Source organism: Pteropus medius, unplaced genomic scaffold, assembly GCF_902729225.1.
Source record: "Pteropus medius unplaced genomic scaffold, Ma_sr-lr_union100, whole genome shotgun sequence".
In the NCBI taxonomy this organism is placed as follows: Eukaryota; Metazoa; Chordata; class Mammalia; order Chiroptera; family Pteropodidae; genus Pteropus; species Pteropus medius.
Genome location: NW_024342474.1, coordinates 5,913,600 through 5,940,280, shown reverse-complemented (window position 1 = coordinate 5,940,280; position 26,681 = coordinate 5,913,600). Strand labels below are relative to the sequence as shown.

Here is a 26,681-nt window from a genome sequence, read left to right as displayed (position 1 = left end):
TCCTACAACATTCAGACACCCTTAGAGCAATAATGAGGATAACGACATTTTGAAGCTGTTGGGTCCATAAGCTGAGTTAGCTGAGATGTGGAGCAATAAAAGTTCTGGAGAGAAGATGGCTATTAGGAACTTAAATGAACACCAGAAACGACTAAAAGGGGAAAGGAGAGGCATTTTGTCCCCCCAGAAGAATCACTCATTAATATTAATGGCAATAAAGAGTTAAAAGTAAAAGTGCTGAATCCAAATTTCTGCTCTTTCTAATGGGGAGAGGGGCAAAAAGAGGATGTCAAAATAGGGGAATAGGAAGAGCTCTGTTTGTTTTGTTTCCTGGGGCGGGGGATGGGGCAGCTTCCTGAGGGCTCTGCCAGGAAGTCATCATTTCTGCCTGAGTAACTGAGAAGTGGATCAGAGCAGTCCACGTCACTGCACAGGCAGGCAGGACTAGAGGCTCTGTCTGGGTAGAAGGAAACACTGCTCACTGGGTAGAAGGACAGCAGCTGGAGGGCAGGAGGAGCTGGAGGTATTGTGTTGCTCACTTACCCAGCATGCACCTGGGTTCCTGCCCTGCTCTAAAGCAAATCTTCCATTACTACAGCTGTTCTAGGGTTCTTTTATATGATAAGTGACGGAACACTAGTAACTCTAGTCCTCAAAATCTTTTCAGATTGAGCAGTTTCTTCCATGTATTATCAGAGGCAACTATGACCTGTTAACTGTATGTCTGGTTCCACATTTGCGAAATCTGTTTTCCTAGCAAAGCTTTCACATCCATGGCTGTCCCTGTGGCCCAACTCTGCACAGCAGGGGCAGAAAGCACAGGGCAGTCACAAAGCTCTGGTTTTAAATGCTATCTCTGCCACTTACCACTGTGCAACCTTGGCATATTACTTTATTTTCTGGGCCTCAGTTTCCTCAACAGTAAAATGGGATAACAGCATCTTCTTGAAAAGAGTTAAGACCTGAGGTGATATGTCTTCTCCAACACATGGCTGGATATTACAGAATGAGAAAAATGCTTACCACTCATTCCTGTTTATTAGCTCACCTTATCCCAGCACCTAACGTGTGTGTGTGTGTGTGTGTGTGTGTGTGTGTGTGTCCAATTGCAAACAGTTACATATATTTATATTACATGAGCTCCCAGGATTGATATCTTTACTGAACTATAATATATGTTCTTGGACCTTTTTTTCTGGGAGTAGATTTTAAAAATGTAGTCAGTCATCTCATACATTTCATAGACTTTCTCCTTATGGTTTCATATACTAACCAGGTCCTGTTGGCACCTCAAAATCACCAGAGCTCTCTGCCCAGCTGTGTATGTATATACCCATGGCCCCCTGGGCATCTACATTTTTGATACTTTCAAGCAACTCAAATTCAACATATTTCAAACTAATCATCTCTACCAACTTCCAGCCCCTACAAATCTGTTTCTCTTCTTTGTCACATACCCTTAGAGAAGTGATACATAATAGTTATTAAAAATGTGGATTTGGGAGCCAGTCTTATTTGGGTCCAAATCTTGGCTCTTATCACTTACAGGATACTGAATCTTGGACAAATTATTTAACCTTTTTACTCCAGTTTTTTCAACTGTAAAATGGAGAAATAATAGTATAAGTAGAATGTTATACAAATTAACATGCTAACACAGGTATATTCTTAGGAGCCTGACACATAGCTAACAGCTCAACGAATGCTAATTATTATTACTATTTATTCCCTTCATGAGATGTAACAAAAGACTTTTCTTTGATGGTGAAGACTATGTATTTCTTATTCACCTTTGCATGATCAGTTCCTGGCATAGAGCCTTGCACGTATGAGATGCTCAATACATTTTTTAATTGAGAAAAAATTTCTGCAGCTTATTGTAAAATTACTATGAGACTGTCAAGTATTTTGTCACATGAATAACCATATATACAGAAATAAGTTCTAAGAAAAAAACTGTTTCTCCTGAGGCATCGGCATGCTTCCTTCCACCAGACAATGAATGATGCATAACTCATTGTGCTTCCCTTTCTGAAAACTTCAAGAAACACAGAGTTAAATTTGGGTCTCATTTATAGTAACTAGACTTACCCTAGATTTTCTGGTTACTATAATTCTCCCAATTACTTTGAAGAGCTTCTTTCTTCTTATTTTAACGCTTTTTTGGAAACTGGCTAAAATAATTTTTGGATGCATCCATTCATTAAAAAAAATCTATCTACTTAGCTATCTAACTATCTAATGAGTACTTTTATTATGTCAGGCATTGTGCTAAGACAATATCAAATGGATGAACAATGGAAAGAGTGCATGCTGGGAGATGACACCAAGAGAAAAAATAGATGGAAGGCAGTGTGGAGCGGTTCAGAGGACAAGAAAAGAATATAGGCTCAGAGAAGAAGAAATAAAGCAAGAGCAAAGTGGACTACTGATGCTCAGTGGCAAGTTTCAGGGAGGCTAATAATGTTTCACTAAGATATTTGCTGAGGCAGCTAGTGAGAAACTATGACACTCACTGCAAAGTGAAAAAACTCTTCTGAAGATCCAGCCCAGTTGAGCCGACTAGTAAAATTACCATGGTCCCACTAGGACTGAAATAGCATCTGACCAGAAATCTGAAGCAACAAACAAGAAAAAAGAATGTTACCTAACAAACTATGTCATGTTACCTAACAAATTATTACTGAATCTTCCAAATAATTTGGGATGGCTTGGAATAAAAGGTAATAAAATTTTAATTCACAGTTATACTTTATTTAGACATCTATGTCATTAATTGCTTAGAAAGTCTACATATAAGTCAAATGTGTATAATTATTCACAAGTATGTTCTTTCTGTTTAATTAAAGAACTACAATAGGTATTCTTCTTATAGTGTAAATGAGTCTTGATGACTGCTAGAATTATCTGGTCATTTATTGATGGGGATAGAGAATCTTTTCAACAAGGCTACCTTTGATCTTTTCTTACTTGAGTGCAAGTAAAGTGAGTTGAAAAGGGGAGAGATTTGCAGAATTGATGGAGTGATAATAAATGCACAGAATTTCATGTTCTTCATTCAAAGAAGTTCCCCCAAAGTCATTATTAACATACACTTACTCTTATTTTACACAGACTTCTAATACACTCAGATCTGACTTACAAATCTGTAACGGAGGCAATAAGTTAAACACTGAAAGAGTCGAGAAGTGCCAACAAGGAAGAATAACATAATAATACATTTCCTAAGAAAAGTAGGCAGAAAAGCTCAGAAATCACACCAGGTGGAGTCATTCCATTCAAAGGAATCCGGGTTCACTGGCAACAATGCGCTAGGTAATAGCATTAAATTATTTTCAGCAAAATTTAAGATAGTAGGCAGAAAAATGACTAACTTGCTACAAAGAGTTTTCCACTTGAAAGGGTCAATTCTTTTGCTTTTTGTTGTTGTTGTTGTTGTTGTTAAACTGATATGTTAGGAGGAGGGGCTGCAAATCCTTCCCTATGAAGAAACCAGGCCGCATTGAGGATTTTGCAAAGAAGTTGCCCACGTTTCACTGTTAAGGGGCAGATTTGATGAAATCTAGATAAAATCCTATTTATAATTTTAGGGAAAACTGTAAGCTTCACCCTTTCTGTATTTAGCTTACTGTAGTAGCTACAGATCAGCACAGACATTTTCAAGGTAAGTTACTAGTTGAGCTGACAGTCAAATCCAATAGACCCGACTAATTATTCTTATTTTTTTTTAACCAAGAAAGCCCTATCATCCAGGTCTTCAGTTTAAAAAAGAATAATTGCTTTATTTTTTGGCCTGGTGATAAGAGCTAACAGCCATTCCTTTTTTTAATTCAAACAGAAGGACAAGAGATTACAGTTAATCTCAGCAGATGTATCAAACTGCAAAAGCGCAAACGGTAGGAGAAAGAGTGTTTGAGAGAAAGAAAGCTGAGTAATTTAATGTGTATTTATCAGGCATTAACTTTGCCTCAAATATCTTACTTACCACAATAAACTTCTTTTCATAGAGCAGCCACACTCTAAATGACACTGAAGCATCACTGCCATTCAAAAGCCATTAAGCTTCTGATAGTCTCTACAGAACACCTGGAGAAAACAATCGCAGCCCCCATCTAGAGGAAAACTGTCTCTTATCAGGTCATTGGAAGGTGGGGGACAGCTATTGCAATGATAATGGGTCTAGCTGCTTCCTTAGGCAGCCTCTATTCTCCATATGTCAACTGTGCATAATTCATGGGAGCTGCCACATGCCATCTAAAGCAGGTGCCCTTGTGAGCCTCCATGGAGACACTCTGAGGCACGTCGCCTCCAACGATGAAAACACTGGAATGTAAGAAACAAACGGAGGCACAATTTCCCTAAACACTGTTTTTAAGCTGATACTGTAGTTAGTGGTCTGTCGAACACAGAAGAATACAATTAAGAACAATTAGCCATTCAGTTTCACTACCAGAGACAGTTCTCCTTGTGGCCTATATTTTAAACAAAAAGCCAAGCTTCCAAGCAGAATACTCAACCATCCTGCGAGTGAAGGTAGTATAAACACTGCTTCCTGTTTCCTGACCGACCTCAATTCCAGACAGCGCTCTCTCACCCCAATGACATGGCCCGGCCCCTTCCTCCCAGGGCACAACACTCCTCAGCGTTTTTGCTTTTTTGTTTTTAGTAGGGAAAATAGATAAGAAGCTGTCTGAGAAAGACAAGTTTGACTGAATATCAGGTTGGGCATCAGCGAAGAAAAAGAGGGCTGGAGAGGAAGATGGAAGGAGAGTATTAAGTTCAGTAGGAAGAAATGGGAAAAGAGAAAAAAAGTTCACTTTTTAGAAGAAAAACTAATTAGTAGTGAAGACAGAACACTCACTGGACTTGAGAATTGCAGAAACTTTACAGATCTTTTAGTTCAATCTCACCGTTTTACACAGAGCCATTAAGTTACCTTTCCTGGGTCATAAAGTCAGGCAGTTAACTAATTAGAGCTTCTCTAACTATGAGCACCCTTGGGAGAAAATGCTATCTTAACACTATGAGTAATTTATTCTTCTCCTGAGAAGCAACATGTTTTTCACTTCTTGATTGCTGTGAAGTGATTAACAGACCAGGTTTCCCTTTTCACAGGAGACAAACCTTCATGGGAAGCTTGGGGCCCACTCAGTACGCAAGCATTCCAGGCGGCATGGGGTGCATTATTCTTAACTCATTTCTAGCTCCCCTTTATGCTTTCTTTTTTCCTCCTTTCTTTTGGTCTTCCGTTTAATATCTTTGTTCTCTTGTATGTATGGATCCTCACAAACTCCCTTAAATCCTTTTTGGAATGAAAAGAGTATATTAAAAATATCTAATACTAACATTTGCCCTTCCAAGGAACGTGCTGTTTCATAGGCACCAGAACTCCTAGAGGAGGGAGGTCGAGTACTACTTCTCTACTTTACATGGTCATGTCGAGAGTCTGAGATCAATCTTGGGATTGGCACTATCATAACCGTTCCTTTAGAATATACTTCCGCCTAAGTAAGAATTGTTGGTATATTAATTGAAAACTTAGTTCAGATTTGTATATTTTAAAAAATCATATTTTGCTCAGACTAGATTGAGAAGTACATTAGCAAACATTATGCCTTTAAGGAATATTTTCACTCGAATTTTTTTTCAAGCTGAAAAAAAATTAAATACATTTCTAAAGGAATGTCACGAACAGTAGCACCATGTGCCAATGTGGTAAAAATTATTTTGCTCTATGTCCATACATTCACAAATAGCATAATAATCTACACCGCCTTCCAGCTGTTAACTGCCCAAGGCATCATTTTTATTTGGGTACTATTACCTAGGAAGGAAAAAAGAGAGAAATAGAGAAAGCAATCAAGTATTTTCTTCTACACAATTTCTCGTGAGGATAGGGTGGGGTTTAAGAGTGTTCAAGCCTCAAGACACGAGCAACCAGAAAGTGAAACTACCCTATGGCTCAGCTGCAGCAGGTGAGACAGGTGAGCACAACCAGATTCCTTTTTAAGCTTGGAAGATTCCACTCCAAACCAGGGTGGCACCTGCTCGTCCCCATCTGCAAGGGCTCTTAAAGGTCCCTACATAATTTATGTGGCTGGAGGACAAGTGAAATGTGAACTGGCTAAAATGTAAGCATTTAAATTTAGAAGCAGAGAAGGCACCAAGCCAGGTTTAGGCATGCAGACGCTTGTTAAAAAATAAGCCTCCACGAGGCCCTCCATCTCCCACCTCTAATTTTCTGAGCATCTCCACTGTTCTGGTTCCTTTAAGAAGCGGTCGTCTCAGGCCACAGCTTTTGGTCCTCCTGGTACACCCATCTCAATAGAAAGCATTCAGTGTTCCTCTCTGGAGACTATTACACATTGCTTAGTCCACATGTGTGGTGTGCTAATGTGCAAAACACTCAACTTACTTTTTGGCTGACCCAGTAATCCAAAGCTGCCTGCTCCTGTGTGGGGAAGTCATTGGAGATTCCAGGCTCGCTGTGCCAAAGGGTGCTTCCAGAATCAGTGTGTTGTTTCCACACACTGTAAAGTGGGGGGCGCTTAATACCAGGAAAAACAAAGGCTGCTGATGTGGGCAAAAAGAATATAGAAAAAGCGCTGTGGCTTTCCACTTAGAGTGCACTCGTTTTATTAGTTATTATTGAGGGAGAACAGTTTAGGCAAGTTCCCAGGTGTTAATGTAACACACTACAGGACTCATTAAGAAGCTACAAAAGGCTGTTTATTGTTCTCATGCTAAAGGTACTTGAAGACAGAGAAATAAGAATGTCAGGACTTTCCTGTCTTAGTCCTAAGGGAGATCAATCTATGAAGAGGATCTCAAACTATCCAAATTCAGCATCTCTGCTTTAAGTAATCTACCATATGGGGCCCAGATGTCATAGACAAGTTTGATGTGAGCTAATTCATAAAATAATAATTTTTTTTCAAGTGCGGATAATGCTAAATTACCCACGTCTAAAAAAAAAACCATTCTTAACGGTTTCTGAACTTCTTTTATTTCAAGTTCTATGGTAGACTATATATAAAATTATATGTAACAACTTAAAAACTGTCACCAAGATGAAAGGATTTTTAAAGATCCTCCTCTCTGTTTTTGTCTATATGATTCTGGACTTTTAGGACATTATTGTCAATGTCTCAGTTTTTCCCACTTATATAAGAATTAACACTTTAGGCTGAAATTTTTCGGTCTCTACAATCTAGTCCCAACCTAACTTTCTGACCAGGTAATCACTAACCATCAACGTGTAACACCGACCAAAGCCAATATGTGACTTCGTGAGCCAAATACCGAGCACATTTTCACTCCTTACTGGTTGTCTTTTCCTCCCCCTCCTCCACTTTGGATTACCAGCTCCTAGAACATTTGCTTCGCAAGAGCAGGCACTTAGTCCAGAACTGGCAGATTGATTATAAGCACAACATCTCTTCATTTGCATAAAGATGCTTTTCCATATGGAAAAGCACAGAGAAGGTAGCAAGATTTAAAACTGGTAAACTTGGAACTGAACCCTTAGGGAAGGTGCATCTGCTTAACTTTAGTTTCATTACCAGTATATGGGAAGAATTACGATTAATTTTATGAGTCAACTTGGCTGGGCCACGGTACCCAAATACTTGGTCAAACATTATTCTGGATGTTTTTGTGTTGTGTTTTGGATGATATTACATTTGAATTTGTGGACTGAGTAAAGCAGACTGTCCACCATAGTGTGTGTGGGTCTCACCCAATCAGTTGAAGGCCTTAATAAAACGAAGACTGATCTCCAAGCAAGAATAAATTCTGCAATCAGACTGCCTTTGGACATGAACTGCAATTATTTCCTGAGCCTGCCAGCCCACCCCATCCAGTTGTGAACTCAACAAGCTTCCACAATCATGTGAGCCAATTCTTGAAATCAATCTCTCTCCCTCTCTCTCTCTACACACACATACACACACACACCTACTGGCTGTGTTTCTCTGGAGAATCCTGACTAATGCACTGTCTTATCTACTCCACAGATTCGTTCAGATTAAAATCAATATTGGATAAGAACAACAGGTTAGCAAACTGCAGAACTGTTGTATCAGTGAGGATGCTTTCAGTACATTTAAAACTGGCTTTAAACAATAAGGAAATTATAAGTAGAAAAGAAGAAATTAGTTCACCCAAAGCACAGTGGCTGAATGATAGTATTGATGACCCTGGTTCCTTCTACCTCTACAATCCAGTATCCTGAATCTGGTTCTTCTTATGGTTATTAGAGGTCCCTCTTATGCAGCAGATCCAGGTGCCATATCAGGCAAGACAAAGCGCATAGGAAATAAAGGATCTTCTCTTTCAGTGCCTGAAGAAACTTTCTCGGAAGCACCTGAACATACCTCCTTTCACTCTCATTGGCCAAAACTGGGTCACATGTCCAAACCTTGAACCAATTCCTGACAACTGGAAAGGAATCATCATAACTAAATATAATTGAGATTCTTCCGATAAGGAAAGGGAAAGTATGTACTGAGGAGATGACCAGTCTGCTGTAAAAGTAACATATAAGTTCAAGAAAGCATCATTACTATGGTATTACCTACTCTTCAAGACCTGGCTTGGGTCCCGATTCTTCTGCGTATCCCCACTGCCCAAGCCCAAGTGATTCACTCCTCTCTGGATTATCAGAGCCCATCTATCCATATCTCATTTGTTACTCACTGCACACTGTTGGTCAGTTTCTTTTTAAAATATTTTTTAAAATTATGCCAATTGTATATGTTCATGGAAGAAAATTCAGAAATACAAAAATCACTCCAGGTCTCAGCATGACCATTAATATTTCAGAATATAACCTTCCACCATTTTTTCTATTTATGTCTATATATGAGAGAAATGTCTCTTGTGGTATAAATTTTCCTGGCTTTTCCAACTAAAATTCAAACTCACTGAGGCCTGGGATTCTCAGGCTTCTTTCCATCCCTCATATAGTTATGGGATCTCAAAAGACACTTGCTATTTCACATTCCTATAGATCATGCAAAGAAAGTTTAAATAAGCTATTCTTTTTCTTTGGGAGATTAAGAAGGAAGATTTAATAAAACAATATTCCAAAACATATCTACTAACTATGTTTTTTTTACCAAGACTTATGAGAAAGCTTAAGTTTATTCTGGAAATAAGATATCTGGCAATAAAATACACTGGTCTTCTTGTGAGTAAATGTTGTTTTTAGACCACAAAGTATTGTGTGATTTCCCTGATGTTTAGCAATTTCCTTTACGCTAAAAATTAATCATTCCTCCATTTAAAGATATGACACCAAATTAAGTAGGATAAATATAATTTTAGGAAGCATGATTCTCAGATAATTCACTTCATAAGAAATAAGTTCACTAACACTTTTGTGTAAAGTGATGTTTCTATACGCTTAACTCACATTTTCAAAGCATTGGAATAAGTAGTTATTTGAAGGAAATACAGCATTATTATTTTAAAAATCTAATTTACCTGCTTTTCGGCTTCTGATTTTGTCAAGAGGGTTTTCTTAAATTAAGGCATAATACTATGTGACCTAAGAACCATATGATAGACCTTCCATTGCTCAAACCTTCCACAGGAGTTGAGCTTGTTTTTGTTTAATAAATAATTATTTACCGAACATCTGCTGTGTACCAGACTGTTTGCCAGCCACTGGTGATTGAGTGGTGTGTAAAACAAAAGCATACCCAGCTTTCACGGTGTTCAGAGATGATGAAGACCCAAGGACACTGCTGAGAAAGTTTACAGGAAATTTACTTTTGTCCCACTAACACTCCCCAATGACAAAGCATCTGGTCTCACCCTCTTTTTATCTTTCTATTCTCCATCTTCACTAATTAAACAAGAGCAAACAAGTCTGAAATGAAACACAATGAATTTAAATTAAAAGAGTTACTGGGACAAAGTGGAGATGAGGTGGTAAGTTAAAAATGCTGGAGGATGAGGTAGGGCTTCCTTAGGAAAGGCATGACAGTGAGGAGAACAATCAGAAAGTCCAGTAGGAAAGGAACATGAAGCTGCTAAGATGACCCCTCAAATCCCCTTCAACCCTTGCTAGTTAACTTACTGCAGTTAGTATCTTCAAGGTATCCAGGAATTTGTCAGCCTACAGATATTTATTGAGCACATGGAAGAGTCTGTGCTCAGAACTTATAAGAATCACAGACTATAAAGCACTAAAAGGCAACACAAACTTGAAATAATAATGCACGGAAATAGACAAAAATATAAGAATTGCTGCAGGGTTGGTTATGAACAGAGAAAAAAGTGGAACAGTAAAGAATTCCATGAGCTCAGAGGAAGGAAGGACTCTGGTGGGCCAGTTGGGCCTTTTAGGATGGGTGAAATGGAGTCAGGAAAAGAGATGGGGGAAGCCACTCCTAGTGGGTGGAATGGCCTTGGGAAGGCCAACCCAATGGAACTGACTCAAGCAGCTGGCAATATGGGAGCAGGGCTCAGGAGCTCAGGCCTGGGTTTACTGACTGACTCAAGACTCATGAGCAGAGAGATGACAGCTGAAGCAGTACAATAGAAGGACTCTCTGAGAGTTTACATGCCTTGCCAAGCACAGTGATTCTTATATATGCTTATAATAATTAACTGACATTAAATAGAAAGAATAAGTAACTGACATTAAGTAGAAAGAATCTCTTCCCTATCTTTTCAGGTAAAAATTTCTACCCTCATGAGGGTTCTATCTTAGAGCAAAAAAGTATTTCTAAGGGCTTTGGAAAAACTTCTCTACCTTAAGCTTTACTTTTGCATAAAGATTAATTCAAGTGGCAATAATGGCATTTTCCTTGAGTGACTTCCCACATATGCCAACATTACTTATATTTACAGTCATTGGCTTTACTCTGTAAAATATTCCATGACCTTGAACACTCTCCAGTAAAGTATGTTCTCCATTTCTCTGAACATTCATAATATTTTGGCCTTATTCATTTTCATAAGACCAGTAGTGTCTGGCATCATGCCCTGTTTACGGTAGGCACAATAATATCTGCTGAATAAATAAATGAATAATTCTGGTGATCCAAGTAGCAAACCTCTTGACTGATATGTCTTGTTCATGGCATTAACAGTGCTTTGTCCATTACGTAGGAGTGGACATTCAATAAATATTTGTTAATGGAAGATGGGAAGACAAAAAAAAAAATTAAACTAATTGATTTTTAAACTGCAAAATGGAAATGTAATCAAACAGAAGAAGTGTCAACAATAAATTGTAGGAGAAAAAAATTTAAGCAAACTGGTTTCACCAAGTGATCAACGGTACTTTGGCTATTGCTTCTTTTGCTCAAAATTAAAGCCACTTTAATCCATTTTAAAATGTAGAAATCAAGGCCCAGAGTGGTTACAAGACTAGAAAATCAGGGAAGGACTACTGGTCACATGCCGAGTATATTATTCTACTGGACTATATCGCTTCTTTCCCTTTAATGATGGATTTTTTGAGTCAACCCAGACACAGTGCAAATGTGAATCATCTGCCAAAAACTACAAAAATAAATACTAACATTACCTCATTATTGATGAAGAAACACATTGCAATAATTATAAGAGATTTCCTTTACATAACTGGATTCTTTCTCACTTAAAAACAAAAGATGGGGTGGATGGAGATACACTGGCTACACAAATGCGTTGGGATTAAGTTGTTAGAATCATAAACCAATCCATTAACAACTGATTATCAATAAGAGGCATGTGAGTATAAACAAAAGTAGTTTTACAAAGAGAAATAAATTAGATATTCATGCAAAAACTCATCTGGCTATATTCATCTTCTAATGTAAAAATAACATTACAATAAAACCCCAAATTGCTTGTCTATTAGTCTAGAGCCATATGCGGCTTTTAGTGACACTCGTGACACTTGAATTTTTCCCTTCTTACCCAATGACTATGATTATCTTTTCCATTAATACAATCCCAAACAATTCAGTCACTCTCAACAAAAGTGAGGTACTTCGATTTCTTTCTTCAGAGACACTAAAAAGTTGATGTAACCTATTTCCTCATATTAAACAGAGACTCTGGTTCTTCCAGCACTGCCTGCATTCACAGCTAAAAAGAGAGAAAAATGACACCTAACATTTATAGACCTCTGAACAGAAGAGCTAAGAGGCTCATAATTTGCATCTTGGATGTTTTAAAGTTTCTATGCTTTATCATCTCAACTTTGAGCAGTGCTTTTTCCCCTCAAGTACTTTAGATACACAAAATTTCACTGAGAAAGAAAAAATAATTTGACTAAAAAGAGGTGGTCTCAGTGCTCCCTCTTGAATGCTAGAAATTTCTGTTACTGCTCCTTGGAAATATAATAAAGTAAACATCAATAATTCTTATGGAAAATCATTATTAAATTGATCTTTTTGATTTTCTCTGGGAAAGCTTTCGGTGCTATCGGAAATAAAGCAAATACATTTCACCTGTTACATAGTGCCATAATTACTGGAAATTGAGAACATCACTATGATACCACATAGCATTACTCATCAAACTATAGTTTAAAAAAAACTAATGTACTACTGCGGTTTTCAACCTTACCTACATATTAGAATCACCTGGAGAGCTTAAAAAGACCCTACAATGTCAAGACCAATTATATTAGAATCTCCCAGAATGTAGCCCAGATGTTATTTTTAGAAATCTTCCCAGCTGATTCTCAGGTGCAGCTTGAGGTTATTTTCATGAAGACCAGAGTGTTCTATTTTTAAATTTTATTTAGCAAGAACTTAAAGAACACTAACAATCAAACTCAGTTAATTCTCATAACAACCTTAAAAAGTAAATAGTAATTTCAGTCACATTTGACAAATGAGGAATCTGAAGCAGACAAGGTCCCAGAGACAGTGAGTAGGGAAACTCAGGATTCACTTCCAGGATATCTAGCTCCAAATCTCAGGCTCTTAACTACACTGCTGGCCTGATTCTCCCAGAGATAGTTCATCTATAGTAAAATGCAAAGGCCTTATGCGTTCAGTTCAACGAGTTTTGACAACTGCATGTACCCATGTAACTACTACCCCAAACAAGATTTAAGATACTTTCACTGTTTTGAGCTTCATCCTCATTGCATGTATGAGTGCCTCTCTCCTTCTATGTCTCTATCTCTCAGCAAGCCACGGTGGTATGGATACACCAAAATTTGTTTATCCGGTCACCTGTTCATGAACATTTCATATTCATTATTTCCATTTTCTGGCTATTATGAATCAGGCTGCTATGAATACTCTTGTTCAAGTCCTTGGGGATATGTTTTCTTGTGGTTAAATGCCACAAGAGTAAGGAGAACTGCTGGATCATTTGCTAGATATAGACTTAATTTTACAATAAACGGTCAAACAGGTTTCCAAGTACTAGTACCATTTTACACTCCGATCAGCAATGTGCATCCCAGAGTGCCTTTTAGGAGGAGCATGGTACAATTTTCACAGTGTATTCATGCAGAAGAGGATGAAGTTTGGAATTTAATAATGATTCACTATTTGACACCCCACCCCCACCCCCCAAAAAGGGAAAAGACAACCTAAACACCACCACCACCACATTTATTTATCCTATGGCAGCATGTCCTGGTAGGTACTTGAAAACATTGTTTCTGCTGGACAGCAAGGTAAATAAAACAAAGGAAAAAACCCCCACTACATATAGAGCATGCGCCTCAGTTGAAGATTCACAATGCATTCTAGCACATTAAACCACCACTGGTTCTGAGAAACCCTGGAATAAAGGAACAGTAAGGAAATCAGTAAACCGATCAGTCTTGTTTAACCTAGCTGTTCTCAAGGGTTCCCTCCTCCTACCAATTCTTGAAGATAAGAAATACAAAGCAGATTATGGTGTTCCCAATGCTAGTGTTTGGGGGACACAGATGAGAGCAATCGCTTGTCTGAGCAGACTGGGCATGAGTTCATGAAGGACATGTTATTTTATATGGGTCTTGCTGGACAGTAAGATTTTTAGACTTGTAGAAATGGCTGAGGAGAGCAGAAAAGGCTCTCATACTGGAATTAGGATAGGCTGTGAACTAAAGAACAAAGTGGAAAGTGTGAAGGGCATAAATGAGAATTCTGCTGAAAGGACTGGGTCATTGTGCTGAGTTAAAAGAGAATGGAGTCAGACGTGGAAATTTGCAGTTTCCCCTGCAAACATGAGAATGCTATCACTATTGCTATATGCTAGTTGGCAACAGTATAAGAGTGGCAATCAGACAACAAATATTTCACCAAGTAGCTAATCCGGGCAGGCAAGGGGCCACATTAGGCGTTGGAATAAAGTGATAATTGACAGACACAGTGTCTGCTCTCACGGATCTTGACGCGCAGGGCATGTGCAGCTACCTACAAGCAGCAAGTTCTAGAACTCTAGACTAGGAATGAATGACCATCCAAAGTCCCTGAGACACGGGAGCAGAATCTATTCAAGAATTTCAGAAGAAACTAACAGATATAAAAATGAAATATGTATATAGTCATTGATCTCTCATTATTATATATTTGGAGTGGGACGGTGGGGTGTGATGAGACGAGGAGTTCAAGGTATTGGGAAAATATCCAGGTAGAGATGCTTGGGAAATAGAATAAAGTTCTGGATGAGAGGTTTGGATTCATTAATATATAATATATAAATGGAATAATTTCAATATTATTGACAACTCTTATACTTAAATCACATGAAAACCATGATGACATTAAGGCTCCATAAACAAAAAAAGAAGGCAGAACTCGGACTCAGGAGATGGGCAAAGTTGGTCAGAATCTCAGCTGGACACTTATGACTTGGGTGACCTTAGTCAAGGAACTTAATCTCTCTGAGCCTCACCTTCCTCATGTGAAAAACTGGGATGATAACTGTATTCACATCTCCCAGAGGCACATTATGAAGGCTGAATTATATCGAACAGCACAGTACCCAACACATAGTACCAGCTCAGGAACTCTTAGCTATTATTATTTATGTCAAAAAAAATCCACATTTACTGGCTGTTAACATATTAAATTAAAAGGATTTTGGAACATCAAAAAAGTCAACATAACTGATGATGTGAGGATGAGAGAATCATAGTCCTTAAATCACTGGTATAGTATCAAAGTACCGTAAATATACATTATCCAATAGTTTTTAGAACAAGAAATAAATTAAATTTGGAGGAAACAATGGAAGGGAAATCCTCCTGAAACTTCAGCCAAGCTGTGGTTCTCCTTGGTCCAAACTGATTTTAAACTTGCCACAAGGGACCATGTTATTAGCATGTTCAGTATTTTTATTCCTTTCCTTCCCCCCTTAACTTTCCTTCATTCTCTTTTCTTCTTTGTTGAGATTTTTTAACTTTTGATGCTAATATGCTGTTGACTTGTAAAAATTAGGTAAAACGAATTATCAGTAAATCTTAGTACTTTCCTCAATTTTTGTTTGCTGTAACATTTTCCCAGAAAATTTGAATTCTAGGACACTGAGAGTGATTTGATGGTGTCACTTATATTCATTTTGGCACTGCAGGTATATCTTCCTAATTGGCATAATTTTAATAATGAAGATTTTTCAAATATGCAAATATTAACAATTTTTCTTCTTCTAATTTAACTTAAAACTCATCAAAATTAAGATGCTATACATCTCATTAATTTTTCCAAATGACCATGACCTAAAAATATAAAGGCCCAGCATTCACCTGTCTCGATGAGAGCCTAATCCTAAGTCACTGATGTTAGAAGCAAATAGTTCACAATAAAGAAAGAGTGATGTCAGCAATAGATTCACCTTCACTATGAATGCTGGTATGATATGCATCTAAAGAAGCCTATCTCTGATGCTAGGCTAGAGAAGGCAGGCCACTTACTCTGAAAGAGCTTCTGCTGCTAAATCAAGATCCAGGCAACAAATCACACCTACTTTAAATCATCTGTTCTTTTAAGCATTATGGACACATAATTACAGATAACATCAAGTGCAGTGACAGTCACCCCTTCTGTACCATGCCAAAATGGTACCACTTAAGAGCTATAAATAGCCTTCAACCAGATGGCACAGCTTGACTCAGTTATGATCTCATTTTTTTAAACAAAAGTTTTAAAATAATACATTCTTATTTCAATCCTTTGGCAAATATTTATCACCTCAATACTATGTGCATTGCACTAAATATATTACCAAAAGTTGAGAAGTCTCTCAGAGACATTCACACATTTTATGTTTCACATCCTCAAACAAGCTGGTTCTCAAGGACCAAGCCACAAAGCAACCAAATAACCCCCAAGACAATGATCCCTCTTAGAGTTCCCCAAACTGCTTCCTCTTCCATCCTCAGTAAGAGGTGGTACCAGCCAAGAGAATAAAGTCAGGAGGTCCCCACTCATTTAAGCAACGAGTTCATTAAGGTATGAACTCAGTCCTATACTCTTGTTATCAGAGTTACTGCAAATATTCTTTTGTAAAATCATATAATACATTTACTACTATTGGCATTTTTTTAAAATCCTGGTGGTTCTTGAAAAAAAATTTTCATGCAATGCCTAAATTACAGGATCTATCAAAATATGGAATCAGGTAACATAGCATAAACATAAATAGAGAATTCTGACTCTGGATCAAATGCGGCATTAGGTTAGGATGGGGGGTGCCTTGCAGAAACCCAGATCATCTATAATTCAGGCCAAAAGAAGAATGACACCCTCTGAGACTTAAATCAGAAGAATAACCTCATAAGTAAAATTAACATGGCAATAAACAGTTTGGTAACTCACTTTTTTTGTCACATATCAAATTGTATAAATGTCTTATGAGGTTGTGGTTAAAGTTGTTCAAGTTACCAATTAATTAAATTTCTTAGGAGCCAGTGGTACAGACTGTAGCCTCTTCTCAAGTGACTTCCTACTGAAATTAACACATTTTGACAGTCATCTTGCATACTTCTTGTATAAAACTAAGAAACTCAAAGGAGACTGTTATCAAAGTGTCTTACTTAGTCTAATGAAGGAGGAAATTATCTTGATTATATTATGCAATGAAGGAATTTTAAAATGGGCATTTGGAGGTAGATAATTTTGATTAGAGAGACAGAATGAGGCTAACTATTAAATACCATCTTAATTATGTTCTCAAGTAGCTATAATCTCAAATTTTTCTTTCCTTTACATAAAATCATGTGAAATTTATTTGATAAGACTGGTTAAAAATATCGAGAGAACTATTTCCTTATCCTAATTATCCCTTAAATTAAAAAGTACTAAATTAGCTACAAAAGTAGGAACAAAATATTTAGAAGCCTTTATAAAATAATGTAAGTATAGAAAAATATATAGTAACATGGATAAGAGAAGAATGTTACCAAAAAAAGTAGCACAGTCTGATCCCATTTTAGGAAAATAATACATATAGGAATAGGTAAAAGATGGTAGGGAATTACAAAATAATAACAGTGTTTATCTCTAAGTGATGGAATTAGCATTTTAGTTTATGGGTTGGTTAATATACAATTTCAGATTTAGGTAGGTGAGTCTTACAAAGGAAAAGCGATAATGTTCTTTTCCTCTGTGCCACTTATATGAGTCCTCTGGAAGGGTAGCAGCAAATGTAGTGCATACGCCATCAAATGTTCTATTTTCCAGTTACCCTAGGAGTTACCCTGTAAAATCTGCTTTCTAGACAAGAACTCAACTGAAGTCTAGACCTACAGCCCAGAGCAATGACTTAAAGGAGAGGAGTAGATACAGACAGGATGGACTACAGAGGAAGGTCTTGATCATCACATAAGTCTTTAGGAAAGTGTGGATCAAGTGGCAAGTCTTGAGTGTATGTCCTCGTTAGTCACCAAACAGACCTACTCCTATGGTAGCCCCAAGTTTATTCATTCATTAAGCATTGGACCGAGTCCCTACTTAATACCAGGCTCTATACTACTGGGGCTAAGTATAAAAAATGAAATGACATTGTTTCTTCCCTCAAAGAGCTCGTGGTTCATTGGGAAAGACAGAGAGATGCTCACCGTGCAATGTATGCCCAGTATTACAAGAGCACAGAGCAGGGGTACCTGACCTAGCCTGGGGCACTGCAAACAGTTAGGTCTTGCTGGAATGTAAAAGATAACTCGAGACATGGTAACAGCCGATGCTGGAAAAGTGGTCTGGACCGCTAAAGAAGTCTAAAACAGAACTGGAATATTTTCGAGCAAGTGTGAAACAGTCTATCATAACCGAAAAAGGCCTTAAGAAGGCCTATAAAATCAATTCAAAGCTTCCCCCACAATCCTGTTCACTGATTCACTCAACAAATGTTAAGTAAAGATATTCTATGTACCAGGGGTATCGTGCTAGACCCTGAAGATAAAATGGTGTACAAAATAGTGTCTTATGGGCCTCCCAGAATCTATATTCTAGGGAAAGAGGTGTTAATAACTATGCAAATATATAAATATATACTGTGATAATGAAGGAAAAGCACGAAATAATATTATTTAAGAACATTTAACATGGAAACCTAACCTAGCTGTAGCAGGTGGGAGAGTTGAGAGGGGTGCATTTGGCTTCTCCAAGGAAGCATCATTTGAGCTAAAATCTGAAGGATAACAATATGGAAGGTGGGAAGAGGGAGTATTCCATGAAAACCCCCTGCCAAGGCCCGAGAAGGAAAAGGGACAGGTGCCTTCATGGAACTAAGAGATGCCCAGAGAGAGACAAACAGCTAGAGGTGAGATTAGAGATATGAACAGAGGCCTCTCATCGGTGGCCTTTGGATATTATAGATTTATCCTAAAAGCAATGTTTAAAAAAGGCTTTGAAGGGTTTCGAACTTGGGGGTTCAAAGTGAGCTAACTGCATAGTGGACAATAGACTGGAGGAAAACCAGAACAAATGCAATTAGGAGCCTATGCCATCACTCAAGGGGAAACTGATGGTAACTGGGACTAGGGTGGTGTGGTCGAAATGGAGAGAACTGAACAGATTCCAGAGATTTTTCAGAGGTAAAACTGGCAGGCCAGGGGATGGAGTGGTGATGGTGGTAAGCCAAAGGGAGGTGTCAAAGATGACTCCCAAATTTCTGGTTTGTCCAACCAGATAGATGGGCAACAACTCACTGAGACAGGGACAAAGTCTAAGTGTGAGATGAAAGAACACCTGTTCAGTTCTGTCTGTGTTTAACTGGAGATACTTCTGAGATATCAACAGATGAAACACCAAGTAGGTAGCTACATGTATAACAAATACATATCCTCCATATTAAAAAAGTCTTTTTATTTTTTCCCTAGTGTTGCTTTTCTCCCCAATGTCTTTCCTATTTCAGTCACCAGACTTATATTCCATTGTTCACTCTCAAACTAAGACATCATCTTTAATTCCTCTTTCTCACACCTCCTTCCAAACCATCAAGAGGTCTTACCAGCCTTATCTTCAAAATATGGTCCTGAGTCCAATTTTTCACCACCTTCTCCACCAACACTGGCTGAAGCCAGAACCCTCTCTTGCTTTAACTTCTGCATGCCCCTGACTCATCTCTATATTCCTGTTCTCACTGCCCCTAGAGTCTTTTGATGAAGAAGCCAAGGGATTTTTTTAATGCATCAACTAAATCATGTTTCTCTCCTTCTAAAAGCCCTGTCATGTCTTCCCATAATTCTTAAAGTCTAAACTACAATGTTTACCATGAGCTCCAGGCCCCAGGAGACCTAGCCCCTGCCTTCCTGCTCGACCTCATCTCCCCTGGCTCACTTCTCTCTCATCACAACCATGCTCCTGCTGCTCCTTGGATATCACAAAATAGTCTCTGTCTCTGAAACTCTGCCATGCAGTGTTCTACCATCACAGTTCTGCATGGCTTGCTCCCTTGCTTCATTCAAGTTTGGGATCAAAAATCACCTCCTCAGAGGCTCCGTCTCAAAACTTACTGGGGAAAGGCCATGGAAGACCACAGTGAAATGTAATCTTATACCCACCAGACTGGCAAAAATTAAGATGTCTCATAATACCAAGTGGATCAGCTGGAACTCCTAATCACTTCTGGGTGGGAATGGAAACTGGTACCACCTCTTTAGAAAACGAATTGGTTTATCATGTAAAGCTGAACACTGACCCAGCAATTTTACTCTCCGAATGTCATGGAGAAACTTCTGCACATGGGCATCAAGAGGCACACACAAGAATGTTTAGCAGCACTGTTCAAAAAACAAAAGGCCAGAAAAAAAATCCAAATATCCATCAATGTGGCAATGAATCGAATGGTTTTGCACATTTACTCAACGGACTATAATTCAGCTATTAAAATGAATGAACTACAGCTACATGCAACAATGCAGAATGATGATAGTATCTTTTTTTTGTAATGCTATTATTTTTATAGGGTGAAACAAACAAGCAAAACTAAACAAGATAGTACTAATAAAACTGGTAATTCTTGGTAGTTCTTAGTTCTTAGATTAGATGGTACAGTCGCAGGCATTAATTATGTTATTATATTTCATAATTTACAAACATGTTAACATGTATATATTAAATGTCAGATAACATAAATTAAAATAAAAAGTAACACTAAACCAAGATGAGGGAAAAAGTTACTATTTTGGGTAACATTTTGGTTACTTTTCCCCTGACTATATAAAATAACTACTGCACCTCTTCTCAGAACTTGATTGTTTTTCATAGCACACATCACTCTCAAAGGTATATACGTGCATATATATACATAACACACACATTCATTTCCTTGTTTAGTCTAAGTCTCTTCTCCTCCATAACTATGGAGTCTCCGACATTCTTGAACACCACAGTATCCCTAGGACCTAGAAGAGTACCTGGCACACACAATAAATATTTATGGAATAAATGAAAAAATGGATGAATGAAATGCCTACATAGCTAAGCAGAGCAGTAGAGCCTAAAAGGTTTAGTGCATGGACTCTGGAATCAGACATCTTTGGGTTCAAATGCAGGCTTTAGCAAGCCTTCTTAGTTGGGTGACCTTGAGTATTTCATTGGGTCTTAGTATCCTTATCTATAGAATAATGGTGTGGTTAGGATGACCAAAGAAAGAATTTAGCACTTTGTCCAGCACAAAATTATTATTATTATGCAATAACAATATAATTTCTCCCATAAAGGATTTTTTTTTCTCAGTGGCTGTGAGAAATTTGAACTCTTTAGGCAGTTTTTCAATGACTGATTTCCTCCACACCCAATTTTAAAATATGGACTCATGTGGAATCCTATAGTTATTTCTGCAGTTTGCTCAGACTAAAGAGATGTGTTAGGGAAATCTTGTAACCACTAAACTTCCAGTGAGGATGGCACAATATAATCTTGCATCTGCTCTGGCCACCAGCTCAGGAGATCACCCAGATGAGAAGAGTAAAAATAGCACCTGCCATTTACTGAGGGTTTTTTCTATGTTAAACAACATAGACACATCATCATGTTAATTCTTCACAACTACTTAGGAAGCCGATATTTACAGAAAGTAGGCTTACTGTATGTAAACTATTTTCAACTTTGTTGATTGAGCAGGTTCTGTCTGGAGTGGAGATAATATTCAAATAGTAATTAGCAGTTCTTAAGAACAGATTTGCATTATCAGCTGTAATATAACCTTTCAAAACAAAACCCACACACACAAAAAGCAAAATCTGTATTTCACATCATAAATGATGCCTTATTTTATCATAGTAAAACCCAGCGCCTTTATTGCTGTGAAACCCATGAGGTCCCTTTTAAACATGAGTAGAGCAACGAGGACCAAACTCTGCAGTGCTGCTGACTCACAATGCTCCCAGCACACTCAATAAAGATGAACCTTTCAGTTAACTCACCCATATTTTCCATCTGGATTATAGCCAAGGACACAGGACATCCCTCCCTCCAGATGGACCATACCCTCTTAGAGAGCTCTAGGTGCTTCTGGGAGATCAGCTCCAACTCTGTTCAGCCTGGGAACCTAGATGACACTCCAGAGGTTCCAATGATTCAGGAGAATCTGAGATTAACAGTAACACAATGACTTGTAACGATAGTAGCAAACCTTTAAAGGTGCTTACTACGCATCAAGCAGTATTTATTCTAAATGTTTTACATATAATTGCTCATTTAATCTACATAATCATTCCACGGGATAGGTATAAAGCTTGCCATTTGACCAAATCCTATCAGTGAGAGGCCTGAAAGTAAACGCATGATTTCTACATGCGAACTGACCCAAAACAAGCAAGGTGAGACCTGAACAGAAGTCCCTAGTAAAAGAGCCAGTGGCTCCCAATGGCCCGGCCTCCTTGGTTTTGATCAAGCACCTCCCTTCTCTAGTTCAAACTGCTATTTCTCCAGAATTAACCAAGTGGAAATAAATGAGGAGGGAGGGAGGGGAGGAAGAAAAAAAAGGGAAACTTAATTTTTGTCACATCCCACATCCTGACTACTTCTCATCAAGTCTACTGACCTACTTGTAATTCCCACACCTATCTTATGTCCCATGACTTTTACATCATCCAGGGCGCCTTATCCCCTTTCTCAGCTTTCAACAGAGCCACAACTTCCTCTTGGAATTTCTTCCTGAGTCAAATGTCTCCCTGTTATCTCCTTCTACCCACCTCTATGCTCAGAACTCGCTGTGCATGTTCCCTATATCATGGAATTCCCAGTTTTGTTTTTTATTTTTTGTCAATCTCCCCTTTAAAATTTCAGCATCTTTAGACCGCGGCTGACATCTGCTTTCTCAGTGTCTGATAAAAAGCTGGCCGGGCTGCTGCAGACAAGCAATAAATGTTTACTGACTGAGGAACTAAGGAAACCATTGCTCCTGGTGGAAGGCACATCATTTCTCACCACTCCCCAAACAATGCCCTTGCAGAAGCAGCGGAATGAAAGAATTAGGAGAGGCAGGAAGGAGCCCCTGCACTGGCAGGGAGCTTAGCTGTTTGATTAGTAATGAAGGACTTACAAGAGAATCCTTTCTGGGAGCTTCGCTTCCAGCCCTAGAATTTAAACTTGCATCTTTTTCAATAAAGCAAAACCATCACTACCACCTATGACCAAGGCTTGCATTTAATGCTCGGGACTTCTCACTTCATTAATATACAAGTTTTTGAATAGCTTTTTAAAAACTTAGTGAAAGGCTGCTCACAATGTTTTGAGCAGAGTTTCTGTTCTGAGAGTTACTTTTTCTCTACAGGGCAAATCACATTTGATTTTCTTTTAGTCTTCAAATAAATGCTGTTTAAAAGGCTGGAGGCATTGAAGGTGAAGAGAGAAGGATACATCTAGAAGTTGTTAATCAATACGGAATTTCTCTGGGTGACCTCAGCATTTTTCACATTTCCACAGGTCTCCTTGGAGATGGTTGCTATGATCACTCAGTGTCCCCGGCTAAAATCTTCAAAATGTGGATTGCTGCTTTTATTCTTTTTCGTCTCCTCTTTATGAGCTGTTTTTTTCCCCCTCACACAGTTTCTTTATGAATGCAATCAGCTCATATTTTTTTATCACATAATATTCCATACAAATAGAATACCTCCATTCTTTTGGTTCCTCTGAAAACGCTTTTATTTGGATTACAGCACTGGCAGCGCATTAGGAATACCATTTATATTTTTATGTTTCCTGGTTCCTTGAAAGTAAATTATTCATATGGCAGTCCACCCTGCGTACCTCCTCTTTTCAAAAATACTATTCTGCACTGGAAGGAAACTGAGCATTGACCATAAAAACACCCAATCTGGTTGATTCTTCTTATGTTGCTTATTAAATAAGCTCTTGGCTTGGAATATCTCAAGATTAATTTTTAAATGTATGTAACTTTTCTATTTCCCCTTTTAACTAAAGTTAATAAAAATATACTTTTATTTGACTCTACATGCACTACTCGCATTTCAAATACCTCAATTTCATGTTGGCTATTTCTTACAAATGTGTAAGAGGAAAAAGAACACAGAAGTGCTGTAAATAAAAACAAAATCTAAGTATCGACAGCCAATAACCAGGAAAAGCCAAAAATGCAACATCTGAAAACCACCTTAGCACTCTCCAAGCAAGGTTAGATGCTTTGTTGAAATCTAGAATTCAAATGTAAATTACAAAATAGATCCTTCAGGGGGTTTTCACAGTCCTAATTATGTAAATCTGCAGAATAGGGAACACATCTAGATGAAAAAAGGTAAGGAAAAAATATATAGTAAATGGAACACAGGGAATGGTTTTTAGACATAAAGGTGTAGGGTCTCCTTTAGCTGCCAAATTTTTTAAAAGAGGAGCAACTCAGGGACAAAAACTAAAATTCAAATCTTCAAAGAAGGAAATGCCTGTGCGGCAGGACTGTAATGATGTGAATCAGTGGCAACGTGATACAAAGGCCTTTTATTAGTGCAAGTTACACGTATAAAAGAATGCAAATTTCATTTTGTTCGTGTAAAAAAAAGTGCTACCTAAATTTAGGCTAGTTATTTTTATTTTTAATAATATTAAACCGTAATAGATTTTATAAGTACTTATACATTAGAAATTAATTCTTTTGGACCTGTTTTAAACATTTCCTTAACACATAGGGTTAAATCATCAGGAATCTATGGAGCCTGTGAGTTGATGAATCAAGTTAGGTCACTAAAAACAAAAGGAATAGATAAACGGCTAGAATTCATTCATTTGTTCATTAAATCAACAACACTTGATGAACACTCATTTTGCACCAGGCACTATGGTTGGCATTTGGGATGTAAAGGTGATTAAGACCTGTCTTAACCACCCCTTAAGGATTACATGGAAAAGATAGAACCATAAATAGATAACTGCAGTTTGATAAAGTACAATCGCAGAGGCATAAAACAGGATACATAATTCAGTCTTTAAAAAGGAACAAGTGCTGATATGAAAAAGTTTTATGAGAATTGTAGTTTCATTGTCCTGAATGCCAAATTCAATACTGCTGACACAAAAATTCTATTCATATAGAGATGAACATTGCCCTGAAGGAGCTGATAACGGAGCACAAGGGACAGTAAGGGAAAATAACAAGTGCTTCTCAAACTATCAGTGATAAAGGACCAGTTTTTAAAACTCCAAATCCTTCAGACTTCCATAAAATAAATTTTTAAAAACTAGAAAATAAAAAATAAAAGTTCTAAATACTTACCTTCAATTTCTGCACTCATCTTATGCAGGACCAATAACATACATCTCGGTCCACAGACAAGCACCTCAATAAAGTATTATAAGTGCTAAAATAAAAGTATATAAGCTGCTGTGGCATAGGAGAAAACTGATCTGTTTATGGAGAGAGGGACAGAGTTAATTTAAGGAAAAGCTTTCTAGAAGATGTAACCTTTGAACTACGTCTTTAAAATGTAAAATTCACCAGAAAAAAAATATAGTAAGGCATAGAAAAAACAGTATTCTAGGTAGAAAGAGTAACACGCAGAGGTAGGAAAAGCAAGAATTTCTATACAATTGAGTAATGAGGGAAGAAGGAGGCCAATCCAAGGAGGGTCTTACAAGTGGGATATGTACCTCTTTTGGTGAAATTTCATAAAGAGGACTGAAAAAAGAAAGCAGCTGATTCCCTTGCTGAGTATTTAAAATATTCTTACAAAAACAGCACTCCAGGGACAGCCACAAGTGAATTTAATCCTTCTGGGCAGGGCTCATTAAATACCACCTTAATTTACATGAGTTCCTCTTTCTTCAGAGCCGGTATTACAGGGCTGGGCTACCTGTCAAATACTGGAGAAAAATTCCCCATCGTGCCAGACCTAGAGAAAGTTTTCAGATATGAAGGGTAGGGTTTACGGTCCTTTTATTTTTTATTTTTTTTTAATTTTATTTTTCCATCTCTCCTTGTAGATGGGTATTGCAGTAAAGAGTGTGAGTTGTGTCTAGAGCTGACTTTCACTTGCTCCATGACCTTGGACAATTTACCTATCCTTCCTGTTTCCTCAACTCTAAAAGAGGGACAGTGGCAGTCCTACCTCACAGGGTTATCATACTGTGAGGATTAAGTGAGTTACTACAAGTAAAGCACTCATAACAGTGTCCGACAAACTGTAGGTGATCCATAAGTGTCACTGAGTTATTAATATCATTAAAAATAAAAAGAAATAAATGGAGAAATAATATCCCTCTTCCCCCCTCCCCGCCCCGTGTCATTCACAAGTATCTAAAAGTAGGGCCAAGTAGGCTCCCTAATTCTAACCCTGAACATCATCCAGTATTTCTCCAACATCACTGCAAACCTAAATATGTATTACAGGTGGAGAAAATAGAGCTAATTATAGGTCTCTGAAGTAAAATGACTAAGGAAAATCAATAGAGAAGCGCTTATTTTCCGTCTTGATCCTACCTTAGTTATTCCTAAAATTAGAAGCCAGTAGTTTTGGGTTATTGAAAGACACTTCCTCTGTGAGAGGAAACCGGAATGAGACAAGACTGTTTAGGCAGGTTTTATTTAAAACATTTAGCACTTCTTAGAAATGTAAAGTAATCAGGGTGATGCTTAAATATTTTAAAGTCTGAGATGGTTGCCCAGAGTTCACTGAGAGCTGGACAACAAATGGGGACTACAGACAGAATAAGCAACGTGGTGCCGCTTCACAGAGCGGCTTAAGCAAGTGGGTGTAGTAAGTTGGGGTCAGGAATGTAAGAGTTTATCTTAATTTAGCAGCTGCAGAGCTGGCAGCAGCCAAATCTAGTGAA

General features: G+C 37.9%; 1 protein-coding gene across 3 annotated transcripts in view; it reads right to left on the bottom strand.

Annotated features, from left to right (window-relative positions):
• Positions 1-26,681, bottom strand: part of SRGAP1 (SLIT-ROBO Rho GTPase activating protein 1) — a 229,900-nt gene that overhangs the window by 153,265 nt on the left and 49,954 nt on the right. Inside the window, exon 1 of one of the 3 annotated variants that reach the window (XM_039865896.1) lies at positions 21,822-21,943. The exons of the other annotated variants lie outside the window; for them this stretch is intronic. Within the exon in view, the coding sequence (XP_039721830.1) occupies positions 21,822-21,882 (61 nt within the window). The 5' untranslated portion in view covers positions 21,883-21,943. Of the gene's footprint in view, positions 1-21,821; positions 21,944-26,681 lie in introns of those variants that run through there. 3 annotated transcript variants of the gene reach the window in all.